The sequence below is a fragment of the Theobroma cacao genome, chromosome 6 (assembly GCF_000208745.1).
Source record: "Theobroma cacao cultivar B97-61/B2 chromosome 6, Criollo_cocoa_genome_V2, whole genome shotgun sequence".
Lineage (NCBI taxonomy): Eukaryota > Viridiplantae > Streptophyta > Magnoliopsida > Malvales > Malvaceae > Theobroma > Theobroma cacao.
In genome coordinates, this window is record NC_030855.1 from 2212477 (window position 1) to 2238059 (window position 25583).

Consider the following 25583-nt stretch of genomic DNA (forward strand, 5'->3'; position numbering starts at 1 on the left):
TGAAGCAGTTTTTCTTCATTTGGTTCTATAGCAACACTCAGAAATTTGGTTCTTGACATTATTACAGAAAATAGGAACATTTTGATTTTCTTCTGCATTATCAGGAGCGTGCCATCATAAAAGGAAAAAAGAAAAGAAAATGAAAGTAGGGGGGATAGAATAACTTGTAATCATTTCAAATACCTCACAGTTGAATGACCTTGGTTCATGGCATGACTCAAATGGATCTTTGATAATTTCCACAACTTGTTTTCCATGGCTCAGCTACCATTGGTTAAGTGAGTGGTGCCTGTAGTTCTTTCTTCAGTGGTTTATCTAGGGGCTCTAGTATTTGATTCATTGTTGGTTCGACTATAGGTTTTGTATGCAAGTAGATAATTGAAGTCCTTGGCTAACAACTTACTCAACTGTAACTCTGCAGGAGGTTTCAATCAGCCTATCATGTGTGGTGGTGAACCGAGAGCAATGCTGAGGAAATCTCGAGGCAAGGCTGATAGTCCAATATACACCATCCAGATATGCGTTCCTAAGCATGGTTTGTAACATTCACAAATTTTTTTCTCTTGGACAGTTCAACTCTCTCCTCAACTCCTAAAATCTACTTTTACTTTGGCAGCTGTGAACTTGATCTTCTCATTCACAAATGGAGCCAATTGGGATGGTCCTTACAGACTACAGTTCCAAGTTCCGAAGGCTTGGCAAAACAGACCAATTGAATTCTTTAACCAGGTAAATTTATGCATACTTGGGCTCTTTGAGTCTTCTGCCTCTAGGTTGAAGATAATTGTCCTGTGCTATGAACACATATTAATTTTTGCATTCGTGATTGTCATACCTGTAACTGTTTGGAAGTGAAGCAAAATTTGGCAAGCCATGCATTACGTAAAAATGTTTCTTCTATGTTGCTGGCAGGGGGTAGGGAGGGTGGATCTGGAAAGTACATTTGAAAAATTCATTTTTTATTTTGAAATAAACTAGAGAACTCATTGCCAAACCATGCAATATTGTGAATTTCTCTGTTTCATTTTACACTTGAGTTAATTTCTATTTGGAATGATTGAATTGGTTCAGATTAGACAAGTGAGAGGATGATGTTTCTTCTATAGGGCATTTTCCCTGCTGGTGCCTTCTCAAGAAATTCGAATCTAAAGCTGCATGTATTCATATGAATGAGGTACAGGATAATTATATTACAAATTGGCTATCATCTCCATCCTGATATTAGTTGCAGTATATCGGAACAGTTGCGAAGATTAAAATGAGACAACTCTTGTATAGAATGTAGCATAAGGTATATATCCTTAAAATATGTTCACCGCATGATTCGACTGAGTTTGACTTGCTTGGTGGCAAGGATCTTTAGAGCTTTCTTTTGATGCTTAAGCAGGGTTTGGAGTTGGGATTTCAATTAGATAAAAATATTTTATTGACAGTATGATAATATCAGAATGTAGATTAGAAACTCTGCAGAATCTTACTATAATTTGGTTGACGATAAACCCTTGCAAAAACGGCAGCATCCATGCCCTTTGCCTTGACATGAAGGCAAGGCCTCACTTGACTAGCCGCATAGTTCTTGCCATCCAGAGATATTTATGCTAACAGATTGGCATCCAGGATAATTGTAAAACAATTAAGTTCGGTCAATGGTAATTATCTCTCCAACTGAAAATATCATATCTCTGTTAAGTCTACCTAATGAAGAAAGATAGACAGAGGATTAGGATATCCATGACTATGATTAAAGATGGAAAGCAATGTTAAAATGTGCTGAAAGCTCATCAGCTTGGTTTTAATTAGGACCATCTGACACCACTATTCAGCAGCTAGAGGACATAGATAATAAATCTTTCTGAGAAATCAACGCATAATGAAAAGGATGTACAAATAAAGTATTAGCTATGGATCAATATCAAACTGGTCCAGTTCTATCCAGGTTACTAGGTCAGGGCCACTGCCAAACTTCAAGACAAGTAAAAGCGAAAAGGCTTTGTATGCCATGAAAACCATGTTGAAGACTGTGATTCTTCGAATGAGACACGATTTGACCTGTCAAAAAACGATTGACAGAGCACATGCTTTGAATGGGCATAGGGCTTAGGTAAAGTTCTTTCATGAATTCAACTTCCAGAACAGGACAAAGAAAGTAGTCCAAAAACACATCCTAGGCTCTAACTTTAACATGCTTATCCTATGCCAAAAAGAATATTGACAAATGTGAAATGACTGCAAGCAAGCAATGTAAGCACCCCAAGAAAACAGAGGCCACATCAAAAAAGCACAAGGATTAGAACATCGACACCCCATTTTAACTTGTTTTCTAAACGACCATCCCCTTTTTCTTTTTCCCATATGAGCAGCAATTTACATTGTCTTATTCAAATTCGAACATTGCCATTTGAGCAATTCTTCTTAGCTTAACAACCCCTCTTTCATGGTACCAGAAACAAGTGCACATTTTCTCTTGCTGTCTTCGTACTTGCCAGCAAGGGAATCGAATAGGATTCCAGCACCAACACCGACAGCCAAATCAATGGTGTAGTGACCCCTGGTACCTAGCAACCTCACAGCTTGAAGCACATTCAATGTATCAAATAACCATGCCAATTCCCATCTACGCATTCGCCTCATGTCTAACGACGCAATCACAGATCCAGCAACATGGCCCGAGAAGAACAGGAAGAACGATACATTCCCTACTGGAAAATCCACTCCTGAACCTACAAATTCCTGTCATTCCATGATTGAATGAGCTGATCAAACCCAAAAACCAACCAGAGTTATGAAAAAGGGATTACGACTACCCTGTTCCTGACAACTACAGACAAAGACAAAGATACCATTGACAGTGTTGTTCATTACAGAAATCAATCAAACATGATGATACCAATTTTATGGAAATGAAATCAAACAATTCAAATCAGGGAAGGATAAGTTTTCAAATGTTAAGAACCTGGGGTAATGGGAGCTGCGTGGAGTAACCAAGAATCCCACGACAAGTAAACATGAACAAAGCAGATATTGTAGCCCTTGGCCGACCCTCGATTAGCCATGTCCATAGTATATAAACTGTCTGCATCCCTACAAACACCTAACCCCAAAACATATGTATCCAAAGATCAGATCATGCTTTTTATTGTAATCAAACTTTCTTAGAGAAAAGTTAGAAACCATTCAAATAGATACCGTGTTAAGAGCAGCTAATAACGTATTAAGTTCCGGCCACGAAGACAACGCGCGATGGAATGAGCGGGTGACGACGAACCCCAAATCAAACGGCGGCGAGGAATCCGGCACCATCCGGAGCGTGTACTCCACGTACATGAAAAACAACAACCCCGCCGCGAAAACACACGGTATCCAATGATATCTCGCCACGTACACGACGTCATCTAAAGTCCACTTGAGGAACGAGGCTTTCCCATAATGAACGCCCCCATTGAAAACATTATGATTACCACCACCATTTCCATGAACACCCATTTTGTTATTAGCCGCGACGACGTCAACGTCGTTGGTTTGGCCGTTAACTTTGGTAGAACGTTTATAAGGAAAGCTGAGAAGGGCCGTAGTGGTGGCGGCTGCGGCTGCGGCATTCATGGTTGGTAATGGCGATGGAAGAAGGACACATGAGGGGGTAAGAAAGTGATTGTGATCGTCAATGGTTACATATAAATTGAATAAAAAACACAAATGGCGGGGTTTCCAAAGAATTGTTGGTGAGAAAAGATCCCAGAAGATTGAAAGAATATTAAAATTCTGGTTTTGGTTTTTGTACAATAGGTAAGTTTCATTGGTTTTCAACGAGGCAAGAACTAATGAAACGTCCAAGACTTTTCGCACGGATCTAACGCGCGGTTGAGTTAAATCTAAACTATTTTATTTTTAATTATTTGTTATTTTAGGTCATATTATATATTGACATGTCAAACATGATGTTATGATATTTTTCACTTTTTATGTGTACTTTATGTTAATATCAAGCAAAATATAAAATATAAATAATAATTTAATTAATAATAATTAATAAACTATTAGTAATAATAAATTATTTGATTTAAAATAAAAATATAAAAATTTAACTAATTGTAATAAAAGAATAATGGTTTATTTAAAATTTTAAAATAATTTAAAGATTTTTTTAAATATAATAATTCTTAATCTGATACATTTTTAATTAATTGCACTTGAAAAATGCATAAGGGACTCATAAAAGTGGATCTATAAGATCTCCATGTGCGGAATAAATTTTTTTTTCCCTCTTTGTTTTGACTTTTCTGTTTTGCTACAAAACAATATATTTTTCTCTAAGCTCATTTGCCATGTGCCATCTTGAATTGGTTAATTAATGAATTGGAGCAAATCAAGGAAGAGGGGAACTAGTTGCATCTTATATCCAATTTTTTTTTATCAACGTGGTGATTAAAAAAATTTACATATCAATTAAATTATAAATTTTTTAAATATATAAATATAATAAAGTCTTCTTCTCTGTTGACAGTTAATTGATTTTAAATTGAATATTGGTTCTACAAATTTAATATTTTTATTAGAAGTTTAATATTGTAAATTTTTATTAGAAAGAAATACAAAATTTAGAACTATTCAAAGTTTTATATGTAAATTTTAAAAATAAATCGTTATATTTTCATAAAAAATTAAATAAATTGACCTTATAAATAGGAGTGAGATTCATTAAATGTATTATAAATGGTGGGTATTTTTAAGTATTTATTGATAGAATTGTATGATTGTATCCAATCAAAGAGACTGATACTAAACAACGATTGGAGCAAAATTCCTGTAATAGTTGCATGCCATACTGAAGAGCCACCTCAACAACTTTTACCTAATATTCTGTTTCACCGCACGTGGTCATGTTTGTTATTTTTTTATAATTGAAAAAAGAGAAATTTAAATTTTATTCTTTAAATAAAGAGTTTATATACTAATTAATAAATCAACTGTAAAAAAATCTAAAACCTTACTGCACAGTTTTACGATCGAACGAACCCTATTTTTGGCCTTCTTTCTCCCAAGACTCACCCCCTTTAGAACCCCTCTTACATGAAATCCTGACCATTTTCTCCCTCACGAAGATTGTTTCTTTCTTTTCTTTTCTTTTCTTTTTTTGGAAAATCACAAGACAAGCAAAGCTTGGTAATTAGACCGAGTATGCCTTCCGAAAACGCATTTGATAATGGTTAGGGATGAGCACGATTCGGGTGAATGATCTTAAAATTTGAATCTTGGACCATTTTATATAAGAAGTAACGGATTTAAGATTTTATAAAAAGTGATTAAAAGATGATTATACAAGATTATGAATCGAGTCAATGACTCGATTCGAAGTAAAAATTAAAAACTAATCGTCACCTCTGCCACCATCTTTGGCCAATCTAGGCATATAAGGTTAATCTCAAAAAGTTTAGACATTGATTCGATTCATAATTTTATAAGATCAACTTTACAATTTGACATTATTCAAAATTGACTTTAAATTTAAAAATTTTTCAAAAGTAATAATTAAATTAATATTATGAGAATATTCATATATTTACGTAACAATTCATATCATAATTAATTTATTATTAAATTTTATCACTTTAGAAGTTTTATCTCGAATGATAACCGATTAAGCTATTTCTATCGAAACAAATATATGAACATCAAGTGCCCTTTTAGCTTCAAAGGGCTCCTTTAACCATAAAATTTGGTGGATATCAGCTTCGTCGTTGGACCTAACAATTTGAAATACAATATGTTAACACGATATGAGAAGACATGGGTTAAATAGGTTTTAGATGGGTTTAATTTTAATGTATTTCGTATCTAATCATGTCTGACACGTCTTAACGTGTCAATTTTCTGTCTTAACGTGTCTGACACGACAAACATGTTTAAACATGTTTACTTAATCGTGTTATGGTGTTTAATTGTATTATCGTGACACATTTATTAACCTATTAAAAATTAATATTTAAAAACTATTTTAACTTTATATAAATAATTTTAAATAATTATTTTAATAAGTTTTTTTAATTTATAAAGGGTATAATGTAATTATACATGCTCAACCACAATTTTTAACTTTTGGTGATTATTTGATATTATTTTTATTTTTTATTTTATTATAATTATTTTTATCATTATAGATTTTAAATTTAAATAATAAAATTATATTTAATTGTAAATATTTTTATTTAATCGTGTTAAACATATTATTAATCATATCATGTCATATATTGACACGTTTAATAAATATGTTAATCGTGCCGTGTCATGTTACACGTGTATTAAACGTGTACGTGTACGTATTTTAAATTTGAACACGAATATTAAACGTGTCGTGTTCGTATTTAGCATTAACGTGTTTTATGTTTAATCGTGTCTGACACGTTTATGACATGTTAACACGAATTGTCAGATCTATTCGTCGTTCCACTTTCCAGCAAAAATGAATATCACACCAACCAAAAGGAGGTGCATAATTTGATCAGTTGACTCTGCTACCAAGCACCAACCTTTAATTAATTATTGTATAAATGTGCCCGCATGCAAGAAAACAACAGTTCCTGCATGAATATGGTTATCATCCAAGTCTTCTAAGGTTTGGAAAATCAGCCGTGACTTGTGATCACAAATTGTTAAGATAATTATACAAATTATTTAATTAAAATTATTATCTAATTTTATTATCTAATTATACTACAATATCTTATTAGAGTTACACTATAATATTGTTAATTAATTAAAATTAAATTATAAATAAAATTAAAATTAGTTTTAACATATATAATTTAGATTTTTTTGAAATTTATACAATTTTATATCATACAAAATTTTTTCTTCTTTTAACTGAAATGATAAAGAATGGTGAACATAGATGGTAATTATTAGTGAGTTGATGTTAGGTTTGGTTCGAGACTTTCGAGTGACGATCAACCAGGCCTACCACACAAAAACATTGACCTGAACAGCACAAAAACATTTCCCTCTTTACCATCACAAAACCATTAACCTTAACGTCAACCAGGCTTACCACACGACTTAAAGTGACTCACAGGACCTATACATAAACGATAAACCTTGACTGAAGTGACGACACAAACCTTGGGTGGTTGATTTTCTGATGTTGGGTTTAATGTGCTTTGGGACACAAATATGCCACCTTGATCATAATCAAGCCTAACATGAGGATAAGGGGTAAAATCCAAACAACCCCTCTAATCATTCTAAAAAGATATTTTGGTTCTTCTTATTTTGAAATGATACTTTTAGCTGTTTCACTGTTAACATTATTAGTCTTTAGTTAAAAATATTTTGTATTTTTTTGCAAGGTAACCCAACACTTATGCTGGTTCAAGTTTTTATAGTTTTTGCAGGGAGTTGTAGGTTACTGTGCAAAGTTTTCAAACTAAACTGGTGAAAATTGAAACAATACTTTGTAACTTCTCGATCCTTGATGAATACAATAATTTATTTTAAAAAGAAACTAAAATTATGAAAAAAAGAAAAAAATTGTCAAGAGGGAAGAGAAAATTCTTCAAGTTAAGGAAGAAAAAAGGAATTCAAAGAATGGGCGTTGATTATTACAAAATTCTTCCAGTGGATCAAAGTGCAAAAGATAAAAATTTGAAAAAAAAATCAAAATTCCTATATATTTTTTTTAAGATTTTTGGAAGAGAAAAGAGATACCATTTTTTTTTATAAAAGAGGGTCTTTGTATTTAAAATATTTATTTAATATTAAATTGTATTTTTTTAAACTGTTGACTAACAATATTCATAATCAAATGATCAAAATATTATTTCCAAACAAGAGAAATCAAAGTGCCCTTTTAGAGTGATTAAAGTAGGTTTTTGAATTTTATCCCGAGGATAAGAAGGACTTCAATTTCATCACCAAACGTGAAATCCTGACTCTTGGCAATACTAAAATTACTTTTTAAAAAAAAACAAAAAAGAGTTTAATAGATCATGACATGATTAATTAATGTGTATTAGTCTTCGTGAACATATATAACATATCTATTATAAGAGTTAAAAGACATGACACAATTGATACATTAATATTTCTTTTGCTGTTATTCAATAACTTCAATTGCTTTTTATTCCTTATGCAGCTTGATTTATAAGAGGAAATCTCTTATTATTACATCATTTGAATAGGCTTTGAGTGCTTCAATCCCCACAGTTGACAAACTGATAATCTACCATAAGGTGGCCTTGCGCATAGCCTCTTCCATCCGTGTCAATCTGCTGGAACACAGCCGCATCTAAATCTAGGCCTCCGTTGCTGCACTGGTCAACAATTCTCACAATTGCTTCAGCTCTTGTACCTCTGTTTGTCACCCTTAAGCATCTTCCACAAGATGCTTGGCCACGAGGCCCTACTGGTCCACAAAAGGCCGTCCATCCGTACTTCTGGCGCCAGGCCAAGGGCTTGTTTGCATCCCAAGTTGAGCAATAAGCACTCACAGCATTTAGGTCCCACCCATTTTGTGGAGGGTTGTAGAAATGATAAGTAGCCCTCACATTGGACGCACTTTCACCGCCTCCACCGCCACCACTAGGCCAGCAATTACTTTGACAACTTTTAGAAGGTGAACAATATTCATCTGTAGTGCCACAGTAACCGAACTGGCTGCAACAAAGGTTGTTGGCACAAGTCCGGCCAGCTGCTTGCCGTCCACATTGTTGGGCGGTGGCAGTACTAGCTAACAAGGAAACTAAGAAAACTAGGCATAGGCTTAAGTTACCCATTTTTTGTGTATTTTTCATTGGATTTCAAGGCAGCTCAAAGGGTTGCTTGAATTTATAGGGGCAAGGGTTGCCAAATTCCATTTATTACATCTGACCTTGACTGAAGATTGATTCAAACTTGTTCGGCTCAAGATTATCTAGACCATACCTTGAAAAACAAAAGTTTTCATTACAATTCTTCCTCAATTTATAGAATAGAGTCCAAATTGGCTGCTGAATAGTGTCATCATATAACAGTTTCTCCCTTTATGGTCATAGCTAAATGATCATTCCAATGGTTGTGATGAATGAGTAATTACCTAGAAATGCTAATATAATCAAATTTTTATTATTCATATAAATTATATAATAAAAAATGAGATTTTACTTCACTATTTTTGAACACATCCGTTATTATTCATCGATGAAATATTATTATGGGATGAAGTTTAAACACAACACATATGAATAGTGATTAAAAATGTATGAAAATGTTATGGGTTATAAAAGTAAAAAACAAAAAACAAAAAATTGAACCTGAAGTAGCTCAAATATATATGGGTCCGACCTATACCTATACTCTTATAAGACTAATTTACAGTTTAATGTTGTTCAAAGTTGACTCTAGATCTTTTAATTTTTTTTTTAAAGTAATATTCATACATTCATATAACAATTCATATCATAATTCATTCATTATTAAGTTTTATCTCAAATGATAACCGGTTGAACTATTTCCGCAGAAACAAATATATGAACATCACAATTGCATCCATGTTCCATAATATCATGTGTCCTTTTAACATTAAAAGGCTCCTATAGCCACAAAATTTGATGGCTCTCAGCTTTGTCCCAGTTTGTATCTCATTTAAGCAGCAAAAATGAATATCACAACAACCAAAGGGAGGTGCATAATTGATCGGTTGACTCTACTACCAAGCACCAAAGTTTCTTTATATACTAGAAAAGAACAGTTCCTGCATGAAAATGGTTACCATCCAAGCCTTCCAAGGCTTGGAAAATCAGCTAGAGGCTTCTAACTTGTGATTGCAAATGATGAAGACATGGCCAACATAGATGATAATGAGTGGTGAGTTTGAGGATCGATTGATGTTAGGTTTGGTTTGAGACTTTAGAGTGACGACACAAACTTTAGGTGGTTGATTTTCTGTTGTTGAATTTAATGTGCTTTGGGACATAAATATGCCACCTTGATGATAATCAAGCCTAACATGAGGATAAGAGGGACTTCAATTCCTTCACCAAACTGCTTTGAAAGGGCCATTTTGTTACCTTAACAAATGGGCAGGGCATGTGACGGATTTCCTTCTCTTATTCCCTTAATGTTACACATAATAAAAATGTTGCAACTATATATAGAAAAGTACATTGTTCAGATTCTTTCTCTTGATAGGGAGTTTCATACATAGTATTTATGAATTAATGATGGACAGTGGAGATAAACCTCTGATATAATTATATAAACGAGTGCTTAATACTAATTCAAAGAAGCAAGGACTACTGATTCGTGTTAACTTGTTGTACTGGAATATTATGGATTATGTTAATATTCACGTTTAATATGTTGTGCAAAGATAAGAGTGTAACAAATATTTGTTACAAATATGATATGATTAATTAATTGTATCAATCTTTGACATGATATCACGACATTTTTATCAAACATGTTACAAGATATGTCACAATTAATCCATTTAAATATGATTTAATTTTTTTAGACACGATATTGTTATCATATATTTTCAATATTTTAAATATTAATAATTTAATAAATGAGTTGAAATGGATAAAACATTTTAGTAATGTTGATTAACCTGTTAATACGATTAATTAAACATGTAAAATATATCATATATGAGTTGATCACGTGTCAATTTGCATAAAATATGAATATTTTTGTGCCATAAAACCTAAACGCGTTAAACTTTGTATCATATCCAAAACTATCAAGTCTAAAAACTATATTATTCTTATAATTAATTTCCTTAAATCATGATATAATTGTAATTTGAGAATCACCAAGCTGTCTTAACCAAAACAAGGAAAACAAAACACAAACAAATGTGATTAAGAATGAAGTTGGATAGTGGTAGTTTTGAAAATCTAAAGAATCATTTCCAATAATTTTATGCTGATAGCTAACCAACTCCACCCAGACCCAGTTGAGAGCGGTCCAAAGGGCCACAGCTAAAGCATTTAAAGATCAGATTGTCGAACTTTTATATTTAATTAGCTTAAGTATAATCTAATCTATCATTCTTGATTATTATTTAGAGGATTTGGAACTTGTTGTAAGCTAATTATAACCTGCATGTTTCATAATCTGGGATTAGGCTTCTAGCAAAGCATAATTTATTATGTACAATGAACACAAGTTTCCAAAGTACTAAAACAGGGACAACAAGATTCTAAGATGCTTACGCTGTCTGATCATCAAGGAGTGTTAAGATTACATTACGTCGATCTTTGACAACATTGAAACCCTCATAACTCTGACTATATCGCTGAGAGAAACGAGCCCGACGAGTAAACCTTGTTGATCCACCACCCAAACTCGGTGGACATGTTGAGAGACAACCTTGTCGATCACTTCTGAGAGGGGCAAGTCAGGGTGGCAAGTCACGAGTTGCTTTGGTGAGAGGCCCTCCCGAGCTGCAAATAGAGGGCTGGTTGACACTAGCTCTGTGAACTCATGAGCCCTTAGAGGCAACCATGTCTGCAGTGCAGAGAAATGGCAACCCCTCAAATCTGTTCCAGAAAATGTACCTATGAGCTTCCTCCCTTTGCCCTGCACTCAAAACTTGAACACATTAATTAGGAAAACAGGATGGCCTGCAAAACATTGATTGATGCATTAACGACAGGCACAGCACAACTAATATGTTTAATTAGATCATTCCAAGGTTATCATTACAATTATTGGTTCTTCAAGTTTACTTCATTTTCCTATAATAATTGCAGAGTCCACAGCCTCAGAGACACCAGAGTTTAGACCTTGCAAATATTGAGGAATCAAAGCATAGTTCACTTGAGTGGAAAAATCACTGGACACATTGCCTGAAATGGGCTTAATTATGGTTCGACAACAGTTAATACAAAGGTTGAGCTGCAGGATTAATTAAGTTTGAATTGCAGGAGAGAGTGACTTACATTTATAAGCTGTCGGTGATCTTCTTCAATGTCATCAGAGGACTGAACTATAGGAACAGCATTGAGCAAAGCAGTCCTCAAGCATTTGATGCCTTCGATCACTTTGGTACGATCGTTAATGGCATAAACATTCTCATTTATGGTACCTAATTCCTTTACACTGCTTGATATGATATCCTCCAGTTCAGAGGCATGGTCCTTGAGGAATTTCAGTAAGTCCATTTGTGTGAGCATCCTATAGCTAGATGCCGACTCCACAAGTTCAACTCCTTGGACGTTCTCCATTTGGCTGTCCATGGGAACCAACGCACGGTGGATTCCCTTGCTAAACAGCTCCATACACTCTAAAAGGCTGCACCATCGATATAGCAATTTTTAATTAAGCTAGCATTCTGAAGACAGAACCACAACTGTATTACTAGTTGCTTTAGAAAATGGCCTAGAGCCTAGCCTGGGGTTGGATATCCAGAGAAACTTATGGATACTTGCAACAAATATTTGAGATTATTAATGACACCAATTCATGCTTTCTAGCTCATTAAGATCATTTTACTTCTCTTTTACCACCTTGCCATCAAAGTTACCATGCACCCCAAATGACTACACTTTTTATAACTATTACAATGCCTTTTGCCTTCCAAATTGAATATACCCAAGCCACAGAAAAAGCTTTTACTAGTTTCGAGTTCGGGTAAGATATATCAAATATCCGAACTCGATTATGAATATTTATTAATAATATTTATTGTAAATATTGATTTATTTATTATTTAAATTAATGTTTGATATATTTTTAAAATAATTTATTGTTTAAATTTTAATTTTAATGTTTATTTGTTTTTATAAATTTAATTATTAATAAATTGTATAGATATTAATTGTGAAATACAATTATTATCTTATACGTGTTTCGAGTAATTAAATAACATGAATAATTAAATAGCACAAAGAGATTAATAAATTTTTTTTATAAAAATGGATATGGATATGGATACTCTATCCGTGGACAACCCTGAGTTTTTTGAATTTGTTTCATCATATTATCTACATAGGATAATTCATATTATAATTTTGGTAAGCTTTGTATAAAAAAGTTACATGATTTTTGTCTTAAATTTGTACTATTTTTATGTTAAAATAGTACGAATAAATGTGGAAAATTAAGTCTAATTTTAAGGGAAAAAGGGTGAAAAATGGGCAATATTTTAAAACATCTGAATTTTCAATTCTTTAATATACAACAAGTCAATTTCATATTTGAAATAAAATAAACAGAGTTCATGAAGAAAGTGCACCAAATACATATACACACATAAGGTGTAACGTTTAACGTATACCCACCTTGTGTTTGGATTGAGAGTCCAGAGGCTAAGTCCCTCGAGAGACTGACCTATAATCGAGGATACGGGCACCACCATCTTCTTATCAAGATCAGCGCCACCCGTCCGATCATCAGCAATGTGTGACACGATATCGAGCATGGTAACCATCCCTATGTAGTGCTTCCTCACAGCCCCAGTCAGCTTATCCGACTCCACGGTCATTGTGCCACCAGCCCCAATCCAATGCCCTGGAGGTGCAGCCACCGGCACCGCCCCCACCTTGTTGGCCACCAATGCGTTCAAGGTGTCACCCAGCGTCGCCGTGTACGGTACCTCCACCAGCCTCCTCCTGTCGGCCAATATATCTCTCACCGTATTCTCTAATAACCGTAGAGTGCTTTTGGCGCTGGTGGCGTCTCGCTCATCCCTTCGTTGCTGCATTTCTGTTCTTCTGGTTTTGCTCTGCCTCTGCTTCGACTTGGTCCTCCTTCAGAATTTGTAGAAATTTATGTGAGTAGTGCAGTTTTATTTGCATGCACGTGTCAACGTAGGGGTTTGCGTCGTTGCATGACTAAGATTAGAGATGTGCCACGTGGCTTCTCCTGGAACGGGAAAAGCCCTTAAGTTAAAACACGTGGCTAGGAGTCGTTACTGGGGTAATGGCTACGTGTTCTGGTTTACTGGATCGTTCTAAATCTCATAGATATGGTCCTAGATTTAGATGCTTCTGGTTCATTGGGGTCCTTATGGGGCAAGGCCTGTGTACTACCAACAGCTTTTGTCAAAGCACGGAGCAAAAGTAAATATTTTGAGAAAGGATCTCATAATTAAAAATGAAACGAATTTTAATTTATAAGCACAAATTTTTTTCATCTAATAAATATATTTTTTGGACTTTAAATGAAAACTCCTAAAACAAAGAGAAACTTGTAAGATAATAGATAATTCGAGTTTGTTGATCGCTTAACAAAAACAATAAAAATAATAATGAGATATTTTCATTCAATCATATGTAAAAAACCCAGAATTAACAATGTAATTATTCGACGAAATATTAGGGAGGCAAACGTATGAAAACTCGGTGCTAATGACTAATTTTCCTCCCTCCTAACTAGTACTCTTTTCATTATATTCAACATTTCTGTACCTATTTGGTGCTATTTACGGAGGGAAGACCCCAAGGTCTAAATCCCACTAAAAATGAATGATTATGGACTATATATCACTCTAACGGCTTCGGCCAATAGGGCTTGGCATGTGTATCCTAAAGCTGAGAACCTAAAACGCACTGTGCTTCCCCCTAAAACAAAATGGGGCCTAAAACAGGACGCACTCAGCTACCTGGTCTGTTGATCAGATCCGGCGCCTGTTGCCGAGATGCTAGGTCCAGCACCAATTTCAGGTGGAGGCAAGGAGCCCCACCCCTCTTCTGGTGGCTCCAGAACATGCACTCCGCCATCAGTCAGTCCAAGTGCAAACTGGTTGGGTTCGGATGGATGTGCTGCAACTACTACTGGGTATACCCTAAAATCAGCCAAGCAATAATGTCAGTAACAAGGCGAAAAGATATATTACAGGAATGTCATGTCTGATGAATGTTAGTGAGGGGCAAGGCATACCTAGGATTTGAAGGTAGATATGCACCAAGACTAATCCGACAACGAACTTGAAGGGTTGTGGCAACGAAAATATACACACTTCCATCTCCAAAGCTTGCATAGATTGACTGGCTATCACTTGAATACACAGCATCTGTGATTAACCTATTAGACTCTTGGGGAATCCACTGTCACAAGAAGTAAGAAAAATGTCACAACATAACTCAAAACTAGTTAATTTTTGAAGCTATAAGCAACTAGTAGTTTCAAGAGACTAGAAACTAATGGCACATATAAACTACATGTGTGATTAAATAATTGAAAAAGAGTTAAAGATATTTTGTTTACTAAAATTTTGTTGTAAGAATGACTTTTCATATAATTAGGATAAGGGTAGGGTATAAAAGTGGTTTAAAAAGAAAGACACAGGAGAATGGAATGGTCAGGTGACAAATTGGATAATAATCTATCTCATTGAAGATATATATATATATATATATATATATATATATATATATACAATAAAATTCAAAGCACAATGTACCTACCTGCTTAAGGCACTCTAGTTTTGGAGCTTCATATATGGCTATCTGTGATCCATGCACAGCAAGTACATGTATCTGATCATGGTGAAAATGAACTCGGGTCTGTCCAAAAGGGTCTGGCACATTACTACTAGGAATCTGTAAGAATTTGCTGGAAAGCTTTTCCCATCCATCCATGCTCCACGCACAGAGCTAGAAACAGTATAAGATCTTAAAATTCCAGAATTCTACAAGTTCACATTTGTGGTAAAGATGATGAAAGGTAAGACTAGCAATATGAAAAAGTCTTTTTATTGTCTCCAACCCATCTCAATTCTGGAAACTAATTAAAAGATCTTTAACATTTCCATAGTTCTACAAGTCACAAAAAACATACCTGCGCATCAGCTCCAGAGGATACCAAAACGTTTAAAGCATTAGAAAATGCAAGGCCAGTAACTCTCTTCTGATGACCTCTCAGCTTGCTTTTGACCTGAACAGAGCAATTTAAGTTTCCAAATAAGCTTTTACTAATTATTCAAAATACTAAATTCTATACTTAAAAACAAGTACCTGATCAACCCGGACATTGTAAATCTGAATTGAAGAGTCATCCATGCCAATGGCAATAAAGTTGTTGTCCTTTGGATGGAAGGCAAGAAAAGTTGCAGCAGGTGGTGGAGCCATGAATGTTGTCATTGTCTGCCAAAGAAAATATCACCAGCATGCATTACATCTACATTTCAAGCAAAAGGACAAAAATAATAAATGATTCACGAAATTTAAATTACCTTGAATGTCATCAAATTAAACAAGGAAACTTTCCGCCCTGATGCCGATAAAACATAAGAATCATTCTTAGAGAGAGCGAAGCACGGAACAGCATCTTCTTGATTTGTCTCACGTATATCATTGGTCATCATTATTCCACTAGAAGGTTGCCATAACTGTGGTTGTAATGAACTAGTTGCCTAGAGGAACCAAAGCATTTGTAAATAGGAGGTTGACAAGTAACTAAATGATAGACAATGCAGTGTTTAACGTCAAAGTGTAAACACCTTTCCAGTAAGGTTTTGCTCATTCTTCTGCCATTTCCACAATTTGTGTACAGCATTATCAGTCAATGCTAGAATGGCACCTCCTGAATTTGTATATATCATTCTAACAAGCTGCTTTGAAATTGAAAAAATAGTTAGGGGCAGGAGGTAAAAACTAAAATTCACAAATTTAAGCATATGCGTCATATCCAACCTTTCTCTTTAATGAATTGTCAGCACATTTATTTGCAAAGTTCCACACTTTGTAGTAAAATTGTGAAACAACGACATAAAACAACTTAAGCTAAAACTTTCAAAATAGTCCAATCTTAAAAGCTTTTCTTTCGGTAATGAAAAACCAGAATTCTTGAAGAACAATGCCAAATTCAATTCAAGCCCAACTTCAAAATACCCTCAAACCAGCAATGTGAAACACAATGTGGGAAGCACACATGAATTAACATCAAATAATAGGGAACATAGTCACAGAGCAATGCATACCCTAATTGGCATGAAGCTGTCTGGAAGACGCAAGGAACGAAGTTGAGATGGTTCATGTATCTCAGTCAGCTTCCAGATCTTAGATTTCTCCAACTCATCAGCAACTCTTGGTCTCACATCTGGCAAATTGCGGCTGTCCACATTCTGCAAGAAGCAAGTCAACAGGTTGAAGAACTGTTATTTAATCCCCAAGAATCTCAAACATTTTCAACAGGTTCCAGGACACAGTTGTTCAGCTCTATGAACAGCTAAACATAAAAACTAAACAGATCTCTTCAAAGAAGAATCATGGTAATCCACATGACAGACATCAATGCTTACCAATCCAACATTAGCTGTCATTGGAGCACTTCTATCTGCAACGGCAATGCTTGTTCCAGTGGTTGAACTTGAAGTACCAAATGTGCTGATTATAGGTCCCTGAATGAAACAGTGCATTCAAAATTTGTTCTATTCAAATATCGGAGTTATTAAATATATCTAAAAGATTACCTTTGCAGCAGCTGCAGAAGCAACTCTAGAGGCATCAAGAGCACAAGATTCAATGGAGCGCAAGAGCCGAATCCCATCAGAATTGGCAAGTATTTTAATTCCATTGTCATTTGTTGAGACAGCAAGCAGATTTCCATTTTTAGTAAAGCGTAGACAAGGAGAAGCCTGGAAAACATGCATCATACTTGCGAACTTAAAAGAGATAATTCTAAGATACATAAAACTAGATTAACAAGACACCCATTACCGCCAATCCACCATCAGCATTAATGGCTGTTAAGAGGTTAACATTGTCCATGTCCCAAAATTTGACTTGGAACTCATCACCAGCAGCCAAGAATCGACTTCTGGTTGTATCAAACTGCACAATCCCCACGGACTGCTTTCCAAGACCACAATATGTTCGTTTGACAGCACCCTCACTTTCATTCCATTCAACAATGTGTGACTCCCCCTCTTTATTACTCCCACATGAGAACAACCTGCAATGTATATGTAACTTCTTTTTTTTTTTGGAAGGGTATATGTAACTTTATAAGACAAAGATGTAATAACAGAATATAAGATAAAGATGTACAGAATAAAATTACATAATACTAAGAACACTAAAGTAACCATTTTCAGGCCACTCAAAAGGGTAAAAAAAAAGGAAAAACATACCTTGTCCCATCAGTACTGTAAGCCATTGTTGTGCATGAATGACCAGGTGCATCATAATCAACTCTTGAGCCCAAGTTATCATACAACCAAGCTTTTATTTTTCCATCAATGGCTGTGGAAAAGATGAACTGGTGGAGGGAAAAGAAACCATCATTAATCAATAAGCAGATCTAAGTAAAAAAGGAAATAAGTAGAAAGACCTTCTAAGGACCCAATAGGCAAGCCCATCATTATTCTCATTTGCATATAAAAAATTCAAGAATATGAGAATTTTTTAAGCTTTTTAATTTGAAAGGGTAGAGTTTCCAAAAACGGAGAGAATATAATTTTAATTACATCTACTTTTGATGAATTTTGATATCATCAACTCCTGAGACAGAGGATAAGGACTGAAAGCATTTCATTTTGGTAAAACTAAGGAAATTTTGACACCCACAATCACCGCCACCCCAACAATATATAAATAAATAAATCTAAGGAAAATAATTTAATATTTCAAACAGGAAAAAAACAAAACAGAAAATGATACCGGAATGTTTTCCTTCTGATGTGGGCACACTGAATAAACAGGGCCTTCATGACCATCAAAAGTGAACTGCCTATTACCAGTAACAGCATCCCACACCTGCATAATATTGAAGTCTTAAGGAGCTTACTGTTTCTAATGGATGGAAATTTTCTGAACAAAGCAAACCTTAATTGTCTTGTCATCTCCACAAGTTACGACCCATAACTGTTTGTTTGGTTGAGAGAAAGCAAGATCATTAACACTACCAATGTGAGCTTCAATCTGGAGAATTACATAGATAGAAAAGCAATCAGCTGCCAATTTAAATAAAAGATAAGAATCTTACTCACTACTTAACCTTCTTGAAGCAACAAAGGAGTGGCCTCTATCGAGAAAGGAAAAAGAAAAAAAAATCTAAACCCCCAATTAATAGCTTCCTGGTAATGCTATATATATATAGTACAAATGCAATTCTGCAGCAACAATCTCAGAGAATCATGTTTAATTAACCTCAGTCATCCACCCCACAGTCCTGCATAGTGCCATCCAATTATTACGACTGTAACAATTCTTTCATGTGGGCATCCTTTATTTTCAAAAAGATCTCAACAGCAGGACAATTTTAGTCTAACCAGGGTTCACTTTGGGTGACTGGACCAAATTATATCAATATTCTATTTGGTATTCAGATGGTTGAATGATATGCATGGTTATTTTGTAAATGACTTTCTTTTCATATTTTTAACTTAAGAGTATATGGATAAATCTCAATACCACGCCACTGCTGCTACACGTGAAACCACTGTCATTCAATTTCTTATCTCCACTTCTGTAGTCCCAGCTAGAAGATTTAAACAGCAGTTCACAGAGTTCCAACTCGTTTTACAGAATATCAGCCAAATCATGGTAAATTATCATTAATTTAGGTGGTGTTTATATGATTTAAAGGTTCATATAATTGATTTATGGATAAATTCTTTCTATTAATAGATGGATAGATATATATATATATATATATATATATATATGTGAGTGTGAAACATATAATTGACCACAAGATGATCTAGGTATTACAGATTGGATGATTCATAAAGTGCCAAATATATGATCCATCTACAAAGAATGTTAAACATACCTCCAGATGACTCCTTAAATCATTACTGCCATGATACGAATATACATGCACGATATGCTTGGAATAAGCAACACCTGTACCAAAAATAGGAAATATGAAATATCATCACAAGAAAATGCTTAACAGTTAATTACAAGCTTCAATAAATTTTCACCCACCCCTGCAAGAGGTAGAGGCCACAGAGGCATGGGGGTCCCAGAAAGTAGCATAAAAGGAAATGCCCTATTCTTGAAAAGGTAATATTAAGGTTGAAATAAATACTTGCTTTAAGCACTTTACAATAGATTGTACGATATTTAATTAATGGCAGACTACAAATATTAGAGTCAATCTCAAAATTTAGATCCACTAGAACATACCCAAAAGGTCACCATCTGAACTCCAGATAACCTGATTCACTGCAGCAGTACACTCACTAGCCAAGGTTGCCTATAAAGCAGACATTGGAGTGAGATCAGTATAAAAAACAATCCTAAGAATCGCGTGCATGTCATCCAACTAGAATTTTCGGACAGAGGAAACTTACCTGCAATGTCATTGAACATGCACCATGATTCCAAACTTTGAAGTTTCTAGACACAAGCCTCTCTCGGCTCCCTACCTCCCAGATTGAAATATCACCAATGTTTGTTCCAACTAAATTCAAGAAGAAAAAACATAAATATAGACAGGTCGATGAAATTTTCATCTAAAAATCTCTAGTGACTAGACAATGAAATGAAGTAACCAAAATCAAAGAAACAAACAGATATTTTCAACAAAAAGTACTAACCAAGAAGCAAAGTTTGCTGCACAGGATGGAAATCCATACTCTTAACAGTTGAACCCTGATCTATATTTGCGAAGACACTCTTAGGCAAATCATCAGAAGAGTACAATGTATGGGCATGGCTCTGGCCAGGATATGTGACTGGTAGACTGTTCATCTGCAAGGCAAAATAAGCCATGTCAAAATAAATACGTTAAATTCAAATACCAATATGAATGAAAAAAGAAAGGAAAAGTAGAGATAAAAAAAAGCAAGAGATTTCTAAATAATATTGAACATCACGTTTTGATATAACCATCTTTTAGGTCTTGACCACTATCAAATTGAAATAAAATACAGAGCAAAATAAAAAAAAAATTGCTATAAAATGGATAAAACAATTTCAAAGTACCAAGCAATGGCATAGAATTGCAGCTATTTAACCTAATAAGACCTGAGAGAAGGGCAAGGGGAAGACATAGTACCTCTTCAGATATTCCAAAGGGTCTTGGTCTCTTCAGTACATTCTCAGAATCTGCAGTTTGATAGTCCATTGCCAGGTTAATAGTTGGAGTCCTAGGGCGCTTTACCATAGATGCTATAATGCCAATAAATACAAACAATAAGAGGAAAGAAAGATATAAGACCTACTTGAAACTGAAAAGGTAGAACACAAAAGAATTAAAAGATAAGAAAAAATCCTATAGGTCTATCAAGCAGATTCAGGTGAACAAAAGAAAATACTAATCAAAAAGATGTAATTAGTCTATGAGCACAGTCAAGCTAAATGTACCTAACCACCAAAAAAATTTTTAAGAAAATCTTAAAACCAAAAGACAGAACAGAATCAAAGATACAAAGAAGTGAATATGCAACAGTTTTGAAACATAATTTTACAAGTAAAGGTCAGACATAAAAATAAATGAATAATAATAACAAATAAAAAAAGACAAAGAAGAAGATAGTTAATAAAGTATCAAGCACCTAAAACAGAGGAAGGAAAAATTTCTCTACGATCTTGTAAAATAGCCAGTATAACTGTAAAGTAATTAGTTTTCATGTCCAATCTACCCCTCAATTCTAACACAATACCAATAGTCAAGAACACACCAGCAATTCTAAACATCATTATTAAATATGCTTCACAACACTAGAAATCAATTCCTCTAAATAATTATACCAGTTACTCAGGAGGATAGACACTCTTAAAAGGGGATGAGAGTCAAAATCAAGATTACATTCTAAAAGGATGGAAAATAGTCTTTCCATAAAAACATGGAGATCTACTTTCATGAAAGTAATTTACCTTTGGATGTCCCAACAATATATGCTCATTACATTTTTAAAAGAGAATGCATCACCTATAACGTTAAAGATCACCATCTTGTAGATTTATAGTTGCTTATAAAAATAAAAGACTCCTTACATGCATTCTCTTTCTTGAAATGTAATCATGTGACAAGATTATCAAGTTTAAATTGCCAGTAAACTGCATTCTCTTCCTTGAAATGCATTCTCTGTCTAGGAGAATTGTGTTTGTGCTCATGGTTTTTATTGATTTTAATTGTCTAGGTTGTCTGAACTGCAAGTTTGCAACTGCTGTTCTTGAGTTTATGCTCTCTGTGTTTTAGACTCAAGTCTTGTACTGCCAGTAAGCTTTATGTACATGGTGTCAAGGTGTCTTATGTCCTGTGCAAACAGACAAATTCTAGCTCTGCTTACTCTTTTGTTCCTCCTAAACTCTTCCAGGTTTTCCCTTATGGGATGAGTAATAAAATTCTTATCTTGACCAAGCAAAAAAAAAAAAAACGATTATCAAGTTTAAAGAGACACCCCTTCCTTTTTTTTTTCCCTCTACTAAAATGTGTCCAAAACTATATAAAACTGCCAGAGTATAATAACATAACAGAATTGATTTGCAGATTATAATGATTACCTGCAGTACCAGATGCAGATAGACCAATAGGGCTAGCTGAAACTGCTTGATTCGCCACAGAAGATGGATTAGCCATCCATCCTGCAATAGATGCTGTAAGTAGTGCTGGGGCTGAAGCTGCTGCAGGTTGAAAAGGCTGAATAAAAAGCAAATGGATACATAAATAAACAGGAGAAACAGAACATCTTTAACAACAACAAGAAAGAGTACTCTGATCCCTATTAGAGACTTACACCACAAGCACCTATTAGAGGAAAACCGCCAACTTTAGGAATGGACCCCATTAAAGGATTGGTTACAGGCGAAGGAGCTCGAGCGCCATTTGGTGGACCACAAGTATGGTCTACAAAAAGGGTTTTTATTTCGGGGTTAGGCCGTGAATTCTTGCAAAGTTGGTGCTGCCAATTTAAACTGCAAATCAACAGCAAGAGTGAAAGCATAAAGAATCCCATCGAACATATAATTTCAAGTCAATAATTAATACTGAAAACACAAATTAGTTCAAATTACCTCTGATTGATTAGTGTCCTCAACCTAGAATTCTTTAAGGTGGGGAATTGAAGCTTATCACGGAAAACTGGATTTACCTCGATCAATTTTTTGAGCTCAACAAGCATTATAGCCCTAGCCGACTTGGTATTTCCATACTTGGATAGCTGCTCATTCTCCCTGAAAATTATTCACATTGGAACAATGAAAATTTCTAAGGAAACACTTCTTACAACTAAGCATAATTTTGTCCATTCAACATAAATATCTGCAAGGGAGTAAGCATTGTTCATATCACTCTGATAGAAGCAGAGCTTGACTAGATGCTAGTGATTGGTTTAGGGTTTTAGTTCAGTAAATATCTGCCACAAAAAGAAAAAGAAAAATCTCTGTGCTATTTCTTAATTATTTTCTCCTTTCCCTGAGGTTGTCCATTCCCTCCTCTGCAAACCAATTACCAGTTTTCCTCTAAAAGCAAATGAAAAGTAGATACTGGAAATCTAGACTTTAACCCTTCTTTAGCTGAGACATTTGAGAATCCAATCAAAAGATTATCCACCCGTAAAACACTGTATGCATTACAAAATTTTTGAGCATTTCATTAACATTTAAAATGAAGAATCAACATCTGTTTTTTTTTTTACATCTTAGAAAATGTCTTGCCATCTTTCTAAAACTGACCTCCACGGTGTAGAGAATTTGAATAATTGATGATAAACCAAGGTCAGCAGAGTCAGTGCCTAACAATTTGTAAATAATCAGGAATTTTGTGAAAAGCTCCAGAAAATGGTTTTACTCAAAGAAAATTCCATAATAAAAATTTTATATTATTAATTTTACCAAATCAATACCAATAACATGCAATCAAACTCCAAAATCACAAAAATAAACATAAACACTTTTTTTAATCTGAACAAAATACTACTACTTATGCAATCAAAAAGACTCAAAATTGAGTGTTCCATCCATATCAAGTGATTAAAATAGAAAAATGATAGAAAAAGCTAAATGCATTGATATTATTATTATTTAGCTAACAACACAGTTCCTTCCTTTTTACACCATGAAGACATTTATGCTTAAAAATGCCAATGACCTTTTTCACCATATGCATGACTTACAATTTCCTATGGCATTCCTTTTTATTATAATAGAGCATCCTTAAACTTATACATTAAATATTTGCATATCACACTCCAATACCAGAAAGATACTCACTATGCATTTTCCAGCAGTAAAACATTTGCATTTCCATTGGAGCCATAAATAATCCAACATGCTCCAGAATAACATGAGCATTAATAAGGATACTATGCCCAACAAAAACATTTTTTACTTACCTAAAGTTTTCCAAAGTCAATAGCATCGTAATTTCCTTATAAAGCTCTTCATTAAACGTCGAAAACACTTTCAAATCTTTCACAAGAATCTCCAAAGCTCTACCTTTTTCACGCCTAAAAAAACCCAAAACAAAAAGAATTGAAACAAAATATTTTAGAAAGAAAGCTAGTACTGTGATATTTATAATTCAATGAACTTACTTGTCAAGTGCTTCGAGGTACTTTTGCTTTTGAATCTCAAAGAAAATCTTCATAGAATATCGATTATCATCAAATTTTGTGAATCCAGACAAGTACTTCTCAACTTCTTCCCATTCTCCATTGGTTATACAATTCTCAAAATATCTCATATTGAAGAAAAACCCTGTCTCTTCCTCCAATCTTTATTTAAAAAAATAAAAACAAACACGCAAAATATAAATCACAAAATAATAAACACATAAAAAATAATATTTCAAACATTTCAAAGTTCAAACCAATAACAATTCTGAAATATTAAAGAAAATTGAAAGTCAAATTAATATTCTAAGTTTACATTTCTTTCTTCTCCGAATAGGAAAGCAGCCATATAAAATCAAATTAAAGAAAAAAAATAAAGAGAAATTAAGCTTACTTATAAGCAGTTTCTTTATATTTCTCTTCATCAAGAAACTGAAGAATGAGAAATACCAGCTCTCTACTCAACGAAGGCATTTCCTCTTCTTCTTTTCTTTTTTGTCCTTTCTCTTCCTCTCTCTTCGATCCAAACACAGAAGATTACAGGACGAATTAACGCAAGAATTAGGGCTAATTTCACCGATCCAAATTGAAAACAGGTGCTTTGGATTGACTTTCAGAATGAAAAACAAGAAGAGACAACGCAGATCGAGACTAAGATTGTTGTGAATAACGACGAGATGATGAATCGTTTTATAGTGAGGAATTTTTGTTAGCTTGCTTCGCTGCAGGATTAAATGCGGTAGGAAGAAAAAAAAATAAAAGGGAAATGATAAAAAAATTGCCGTCATTGGAAGCGGGGAGTAAATGATACGGTGGACTGCCAACAGCATTTGAATTAATGGACTTGCATCCACTTATGTTATTTCAATTATACCATGTGTCGATTTGTCAATGGGTAAAGGGATCTATCAAATTTAAACGTTCACTTGCTTTCATTCAATTTGATCTTATTAATGGACGGTTCAAGACTAACTATGGCCCACTAATTGATGTGTGGAGCATAATATTTTCCAAAGGTGTGCACCACACTGTACTTCTCCCTTTCAAGACAGGTACTAACTTCTTTTCTTGATTTCAAACTTTACGTTGACAAGCGCCCTTTCGCGCGTACAGTTAATTCTCTTAACTTGGACACGTGGATAAATGTAATTGGCAGCTG

General features: G+C 34.3%; 3 protein-coding genes across 4 annotated transcripts; all 3 read right to left on the reverse strand.

Moving 5' to 3' along the window:
* LOC18595274 (phosphatidylcholine:diacylglycerol cholinephosphotransferase 1) lies at positions 1907-3768 on the reverse strand. The gene is made up of 3 exons (XM_007023149.2): positions 3187-3768; positions 2954-3091; positions 1907-2730 (listed from the first exon to the last, which is right to left on the reverse strand). The coding sequence occupies exons 1-3, from the start codon at positions 3598-3600 to the stop codon at positions 2413-2415; spliced, it is 870 nt and encodes a 289-aa protein (XP_007023211.2). The 5' UTR covers positions 3601-3768; the 3' UTR covers positions 1907-2412.
* Positions 8009-8794, reverse strand: LOC18595275 (hevein-like preproprotein). The gene has a single exon (XM_007023150.2). The coding sequence runs from the start codon at positions 8781-8783 to the stop codon at positions 8184-8186; it is 600 nt and encodes a 199-aa protein (XP_007023212.2). The 5' UTR covers positions 8784-8794; the 3' UTR covers positions 8009-8183.
* On the reverse strand, positions 11063-25226 carry LOC18595277 (topless-related protein 4). Of its 2 annotated transcripts, none has more exons than XM_018123656.1 (28): positions 24819-25226; positions 24407-24586; positions 24206-24319; positions 22887-23045; positions 22610-22787; positions 22377-22512; positions 20926-20975; positions 20465-20618; positions 20219-20328; positions 20052-20121; positions 19693-19766; positions 18744-18839; positions 18579-18674; positions 18050-18177; positions 17637-17871; positions 17390-17554; positions 17219-17317; positions 16898-17041; positions 16418-16528; positions 16151-16330; positions 15933-16061; positions 15757-15852; positions 15384-15572; positions 14857-15023; positions 14579-14761; positions 13257-13724; positions 11916-12267; positions 11063-11553 (listed from the first exon to the last, which is right to left on the reverse strand). In XM_018123656.1, exons 1-28 carry the CDS (start codon positions 24896-24898, stop codon positions 11215-11217), a joined length of 4482 nt encoding a protein of 1493 aa, XP_017979145.1. In that variant the 5' UTR covers positions 24899-25226; the 3' UTR covers positions 11063-11214. The 2 variants fall into 2 exon arrangements, with proteins under 2 accessions (XP_017979145.1, XP_007023214.2); XM_007023152.2 differs by having other exon boundaries at positions 20926-21038.